We start from the raw sequence: 7560 nt of genomic DNA, 5'->3' as shown, positions 1-7560 counted from the left end.
GGGAACAAAAGACTTCTCGAACAAGTGTTTGTGTAAAAATAGAGTGACAGCAACACACAATTATGCAATTGACTTCGGGATTTTTTTAAAAATTGAGCGCTAGCAATGAAACCGCGTTTAATGTACTGCACAAACTGTATGTTTACTCAGTTTTGTTGTGGACGTTTTTAATTTGCTTTGCTCCAAATCTAGATTTAGACATATCAAGCTAAAGAAAACAAACAGACAAACAAAAAATTAGCTGACTTTAAGAAACAGCAGCATGTGGAAAAAAACAACCAGAATGCCACTAGCCAAGACACCAAAAAGCGCAAATAGGGCGAATAGCACTACAAAGCTGTCTTTAAACCACCATTGCATATTTAAGTTTCTTAAGCTAAAAGAAATAGCTCACCAGTGAGTTCTCGTCCTTTATCTAAGAAACCAACGCTACATCATCTGCAAACTTAACCAACGATAGGCCACAGAGTTATTAGTTTTCCATCACTGCAGTTTATTAAAATGTCGAGTACACCTCCAAATGCTCAGATATTTGCACAATCAAGCTGTTAGTTTGATGTCTATACCAGAGACATAACAAAGTCAAAACAAATTATGCAGTGTTTTATTTTCTGACGAGTCTAAAATAAAACTGTCGAATCAGTTCACATCAAAGACTTGTCAATGAATTACATGATGGAAATCCGTCAGGTTTTCCCCGATCACGAGTAAAGGGACGTAACTTCAGGAATCAGAGAAGGTGCTTTATTGCAGTTGTCTCCCGTGCAACAGAAATCGCACTGGGTGTTGTTGGCCATAATCCTCCGTTCCACGTCCATGCACTCAGGGTTGTTCCGAGTCTGACTCAGGTACAAGAAGTCACACACGCTCGCAGATGCACAGCTACACCACACACACACACAGAGCACGAAAGATGTTGAGATGTGACATATAACTACCAATAGAAACTATACATTTTTGTAACTATTAATTAAAAAAGTTTTCGATAAAAGCTGGAACGGCAAATGAACATATAAAAACTTTAGGCTATTGACATACGTTATCCCTTCAAAGTGCTCGATATAACGTAAAACGCTACTTATTTGCTAAATATTTAAAGAGCAGGTGAACAACAACATAGAATGTGTCACCTTCTGATAATAATGCGGTCGTTGGGCAGGTCTGTCACAGTCACCTTACAGAACGTTTGGTCCGCTGGACACAGCTGCCCAGTGTGCGAGGCAGGATGAAGCAGGCAGTCTAGGCCACTGCAGATCCAGCACCTGACTGCCAAAGCATTTTTAGAAGGTAATGAGCAGCGGTCGCAGGTTAAGCTTTCAGTTTCGAAGTATTTTAGTTTTGAGTTTATTTCATAGAGAGAAAGCTTGATTGACCAAGCAGGCAAAGAAAAGTTAGAAGCGTGAGGTGTGTTCTGAGTCACCTGGAGGGTAGGTGACAGCTGCGGTTGTCGTTGTAGGCACTGGCGCATGTGTTGTCGTGCTGTGTGTTGTCACCTCGACAGTCGTGTACTCTATCCCGTTGCGTGAAGCCCAAAACCTGGCCGCAGCGTCTGCAAGAACAGAACTTGGGAGTGATGAGCGACTGTGGATTACCGTCACGACCGATAATTGAACGATAATTACTGTTGTGACGTCATAACCAACGAGACAACACTGGTTGTGACGGATATGCGTGTCGTCTGCTCCATTACGTCACGTGAGACAATGGCCTGGTGCGTGTGGTCATAAAATTGCATCAAAGAGGATATCCTTGGGTTGTTGAATAAACGTCACATTCGTCGTGTGCTCTTTTGTGACGTCACAAAAGTATGTCATGATATCATGAACGATAAAGCGTGTAGTGAAGTTAGAGTTGGAGAGGGTGGGAGGTAGATAGAATGTATTACCATGGTATTTGTTGATGAGCGCTTGCACACACGCGATGTCGCTTTCTTCACGAATGGTTTCCAGCTTGGGGTGGAGCATTCTCTCTGCAGTGGACAGACATTTACAGTTTTAAACAGATGATATACTTGCAGACACATGAAGCTAGACACGTTATAGTAGACAAATGACAATAGAGAAGGTGTGAACAGACAAAGTAATATACTAAGGGCCAATTGGCGTTAACGTTAACGTATACATAGATACATGCTTTAATATACATTAGTAAACATATTTATAGGAAGGATTTATTTGCTGTTGTTTTATGCAACAACAAACACGAGGGGCATCTTTTATTTAACTTCTCTCAAAACTACGAAAGCTACATAGTATTCAGTAGAACAAAAGCATTAGACTGGTAAGTAAGTATACACCAGTGGTGTCCAATCTTTTCTCGCTCGAGGGACGAACTAGGTATGATCTCGCGGACCAGAACATGTCGGTTTTGCCAGAATCATGACTTTAAAAAGGAAATTATGTTGTGTCGGATGAGGCACCTTTGCGGGCCGTAGGTTGGGCACCCCTGGTCTACACTTTATAACTAAAACAGCCTAATGTTCTGTAATGTTGTCATACATAAACTTTTCGTTAGAAAAGATGATTTGAAAAGATAGCTAGCAACTGACTTTGTCAGTTAAGTGTTTATTGAGTTAAATATTACCGTAGTAAAGGTACTCTTGACTGGTGCTTTGCCGCCGACCTACGTCCGCTGCAAGAAACAGAAATGGGAAGAAATCAGTCAATTTGGTGATAGTTATAGAAATAAATAAACAGTGACTATTGCTCATGATAATTAACAGAGACTGCGGAGAAAAGGTCTTTATTGGATGTGTACAGTCCTTCAGCTGTTCAGCACACACGCATGCCATATATGTGTACACTCTTTCTCCTCCTTTTTATTAGCTTATTATACACAGTCTATTTGGCTACATGTATGTAAAGTATAGTCGTATTTTCCGCCTCAATAATAGTTAATGATCATAGGTAATCCTGCACTTTTTGTTTTCTTTTTTTGCCTTTCTAAACGGTGGGAAAAAGTTCTTTCGCATGTCCATTACTCTCTTTGGCAAATTCTCTCCATTAAAGATATTTGCGCCCATCAAATTTTGCTTGGCGCTAAGAACTTTTTTTTATCCTTAAAAAAAAAGCAAAACAGACCACAACTGGATAGTTAGTTTCCAGATTTCAGTCTATGAGTCTTGTCAAGAATGATGCTATCGTGAATTTTCAGTTTTTCTTTGAACATGTCTCTCACTGTGGATTCTCATTGTTCCCATGTTTCCAGTCTGTCGGTAGACCATTTATGACGATATTGTTTCGTCGTGAAAACAAATTATTTAAAACTGCTTTTACAATTAGTTTAAAAAAGCTAAAGATATTTGCAGAGCCATACAGCTAGCGTGTGCCCGTGTGAGTGCGTCTGTGCGTGCGTCTGTGCGTGCGTGTGTGCGTGTGTGCGTGTGTGTGAGACTGCCGTGTTTATTTGTCGCTGCTGTTCGAATGCATTGCTTACCAGGTCCAATATGAAACAGTCTTCCGACTGCCATTTCAAATGCTGAAACACAAGTAAATTTTTGGGGGTTATTCTCATTAATAGTAATTTGAGTTGTCCGTATATTTGTCACCTTCACGTAACCCATACAAATACATGTCAGATTTTGTTGATCAGTTGATATTTATTCTATAATCAAATGAATGTTTTCATTTAATATGGTTGGGTAACATGTAGTAGAGTAGCAAAGTGAAATTCTTTACATGCGCGAGACGACTGCCTTAGGGTAATATTTAAAAACCCAGAAAATCAAGCTGAAACTTTATAAACAGGGGACTTTTAGGGCCCAATTTATCCTTCAGATAACATAGGTACTTACAGTCACACTTGTGGATGTACCTGTGCATGACGATGACCGACATGTACACCGCTGCAAAAATGTAAGCAATACATGTGTAAGTACAGCAATACAAATGTAAGTACAACCAGTTCAACTCTGTTCCTAGAAGGTGGGGTTAGCTAGGCTTAGTTCGCCCACACAATGACGCAGTGGCTCAGAGAAAAAGAAAGACGATTGAAAGCTCATGCTAAAATAATATTTATTAATTAACTTGAGGATCGTAAGGCTCAACAATTCTCATAAAATAATATTCATTGGTTAAGGACTTCCACGAGTGAAACGAGACATACAGTCTAGAAACATCGTGATTCTCGTGTGCGAGCAGTAAAAAGATGACATTGATGACAAAGATGACATTGTAAAAGATGATATACAGCTGTGTCAGTTAATTAACATGAAGCTAAATGAAGGCCCAAGCTGTACGTGACTGAATAATCTCAATAAATTGTAAAAATAATTGTATCTGTTTACATGGCCGGCTGTCTTGCTGTGATATAGCCTTAGCTGCTGACTCGGCGTAAAACGCCAATCCCCCCCCCCCTCCAGAGATACTAAAATCAAGGACTCAGGCTCATTATTATTAGGCCACCGATCCATGACGTGAGAGAGAGAGAGGGAGGAGGAGGGAGAGAAACTGACATAGGTCCTACTCACTCTGGTGAGATGACGTGCTTGCGCCTGTAAGGAGTCCGTCCAGTTCTGAAATCATTGGAGCATAACATGAAAGTGCTAGTAATTATCTATAATGATAACTACACTTCGACTGCAAATTTAATGAGATGCTTCAGGATTTCACTAAGCAGATCTGGCGACGAGCCTCTGGCTCCACCTGTCTCCATAATGTTATGCACGTCTTGTAAATGTTTGCATCTCAGTGTGTTAGCTTTCATGAATGCCATCTTTTGTGTATTATCTGTTCACGCGTTCACAGACTCAAACACGCACGCAAACACGCACATACACACACATACACACCACCCAATCCCCCCCCCCCTACACACACATACACACGCACACGCACGCAAGCACATGATACCAACCACGAAAACTGTGGTGAACATAGCATTGATTTTCATGGAAAGATGGTTCGGGATCTGCAACAAATATAAAGCAAAGCAATCAAACATTCATCTTTCCGTCCATTTTTTTTAAAGAATTGTTTTTGGTTTGCGTCCGGAAGACACGTTATTCATTCTCCAAATACAAACATTTTACTTTTTCCATCTGACTCTCAGCGGAATATTCAGTCCACTAATTCATTCAGCTGGGGATATTTCCAATTTATTTCACAATATTTAAATGGGTTGTCTATAAATTGTTTGCTTGTTTTATTTCAGCGCTTCCTCTGTGTACTACGTAAGCGTTATGTGGAGTTTTTTTTTTTTTATAAATACATGCTCTGTCTTATGTGAGTACTATACTGCCAACTCACCGTACGGCAGGCAGTTGTTATCAGCCACACACGATGTCACCAACACAACCAGCAAGAATGCTGTCGATGAAAAGACATAAAAGGAAAAATGTTCAGTCTTCTCTAACATACTTCCTTCGTGTTAGACGAAACAATTGTTGTCATCTAGGCCCAACCCGGCGAAAGAACATAACAGGACTTGGTTATTTTCTTTTGTATGTTACTTTTACATCCTCTCCCGCTAGCCAATTCAACAACAACAACAACAACGACAACAACAACAACAACAACAACAACAACAACAACAACAACAACAACAACAACAACAACAACAACAGCAGCAGCAGCAGCAGCAGACAATATAACAAATAAACAAAAAATAGCAGCTACCCTTTTAATGATAATCATCCATGTGGTCTGTATGACAGTATGGCTGTCTTTTGTGTTTTTGTTTTCTGGTTGTCAAAAGTAATCCTTCTGCATCCTGTCTCGTCTTTCTGTCTCTCCCTTTCTGTCGGTGTCTGTTTCTTTGAAAATGTCCAGGACCCGAAGGTGTTTGGGTGTGTGGCTTGACATTAGCATGTAACATGATTTATGTAGGTGACGTGTGATTATAGGCCTGAGGCAGAGAATGGGCGAGACTCTTAGGAACTTCATCGCCACACATTCCTCAAAGGCTGAGCATCTTAGTGTCTGATTTCGCTTTTGTCTAAAGCGCCCCCTGACCTTCCATGACAATAGCCAGAAAAACTTTGCAGCAAACAAGGGGATATGCAGCAGATACAGGGGTTAACATAGAAATACATTGGAGTAAGACTATGTCCGGTAAAGAAAGAAAAGAAAACTGCATGATGCCACATCCGTGTTCTCAGAAGTCAAGAGCTCGCACTAAACGCGAATAAAGACCAGGATGACTGAAATAAACTATCAAATATCGCAGCATCACAAATAAGAAAGCACACCAAGGATTAATTTTAAGCGAGAGAATAATTCTTGCTAACAGCAGTTTCTAAGTAAGAGAGGAATCAAGTAAAATCCAAGAATGAATGTAGACCATAACATATAACACCTTTAAAAAACTGCTCAAGTGAGTTGATGTTTTCTAGACAGGTAAATAAATACATCGGGACAAACAACAAACAGATGAGCTAAGCTGCCCAGTGGTGACTTACGTAGAGCAGCCATGGCCTTGTTTTTGGTGCTGACAACCTAAAAGCGATGTCTTACAAAGATTAAGTAATGCTGATAAGGGTCTTCGGCAGATCATTCTGTCTCATTCTCATTCGCTGCCAAAGAAACCGTGCTTACTCTAATTTGGAGCCTGAACTTTTATGAACCTGTCCTACTGTCATAGACTTAGTCACCTCAGGTTAAAGTAAAAAGGCGTGGCTAACTTTATAAACAAATAAAAACATAATTATGAAATCGAGGCTTAATACTCTGAGAAGCTGCTCTCTAAGTACCAACGAATTTTGTTTGTGATAATCCGCACCCACTCTTGTAGCTTCCTAGGCCATGCTAGAAGCGTTAAAGAAGCAGTCTTTCTGTCACTTTGTGGATTGATGAACAAAGCTGAGTTTATCAATAGAATGAGTATAATGAATACGTGTGAGTACACCACTTCAATGCCTTCACGGTTGATGATTAAACCACTTCAACGCTTTTACGATCGGTGGGTACACTACTTCAGGGGTCAGCCGTGGGTTGGTGAGTGGTGTACGTGGTCCTTACGATACATCGGGCAACTGAACATGCAATATCTGTGCAATGCAAGTATAAACATAAATATTGAAGTGCTTTTACAATAAATTCTGACAAACCGTACAAACAATGGCACGCAAATAATTGTGATGAACCCCAGCAAACTGTGATGGACAATGGCGACTTGCCAGTTCTCGAACAAGATCACGGTTTGCCCACGCGCTAGAACTCCTGGTCACGAGGACAGATGCACTTGGTCGTGAAATGGAGATGTTGGGACCTCGGGACGACGCAGCTCGCTGATAATTTTATCTTACCGGACTCTGGGTGTGGCCCACACCCATATTCAGGTTCGCAGAGGCTACGGGAGTGGTTGTTTTGTGACCCTTAATAGATTGCAGGTGATCCTTTCCCCGCCTGTTCAGTGGGTGTGCAGACGACAGTCCACGGGACTTATTAAATAATTAAATAACTTATTAAAGTTTATAAACGAGTTGTGTTTCCACAGTGTGTGTTTGTGAGATTCGTCTTTACATTTCTGTTCGATTGCAACAAATATTTTTATATTTGCGAGTTGGTACGTGTGTTTGATATTTGTGCGTGCCCCATGCGTGTGATGTTCTCCGAGGAGTGG

General features: G+C 40.6%; 1 protein-coding gene across 2 annotated transcripts; it reads right to left on the bottom strand.

The window, feature by feature from the left end:
- Window positions 1-589: 589 nt before the first annotated feature.
- LOC112560826 lies at window positions 590-6485 on the bottom strand. Of its 2 annotated transcripts, none has more exons than XM_025232891.1 (11): window positions 6398-6485; window positions 5247-5306; window positions 4855-4908; window positions 4469-4513; window positions 3794-3844; window positions 3436-3477; window positions 2584-2631; window positions 1886-1969; window positions 1421-1549; window positions 1131-1266; window positions 590-882 (listed from the first exon to the last, which is right to left on the bottom strand). In XM_025232891.1, exons 1-11 carry the CDS (start codon window positions 6408-6410, stop codon window positions 702-704), a joined length of 843 nt encoding a protein of 280 aa, XP_025088676.1. In that variant the 5' UTR covers window positions 6411-6485; the 3' UTR covers window positions 590-701. The 2 variants fall into 2 exon arrangements, with proteins under 2 accessions (XP_025088676.1, XP_025088675.1); XM_025232890.1 differs by having other exon boundaries at window positions 5247-5312; window positions 6398-6455.
- Window positions 6486-7560: the final 1075 nt, after the last annotated feature.

Source organism: Pomacea canaliculata, linkage group LG3, assembly GCF_003073045.1.
Source record: "Pomacea canaliculata isolate SZHN2017 linkage group LG3, ASM307304v1, whole genome shotgun sequence".
Lineage (NCBI taxonomy): Eukaryota > Metazoa > Mollusca > Gastropoda > Architaenioglossa > Ampullariidae > Pomacea > Pomacea canaliculata.
This window is presented reverse-complemented; position numbering and strand designations above follow the sequence as displayed.

Bases quoted from the DNA above. Each gene is read 5' to 3' on its own strand.
- LOC112560826 (XM_025232890.1), bottom strand. The intron at 1,550-1,885 runs GTAATACATTCT...CTGTTCTTGCAG, and splicing joins GCTCATCAACAAATACCATG to ACGCTGCGGCCAGGTTTTGG. The intron at 1,267-1,420 runs GTGACTCAGAAC...ATGCTTTGGCAG, and splicing joins AGCTGTCACCTACCCTCCAG to TCAGGTGCTGGATCTGCAGT.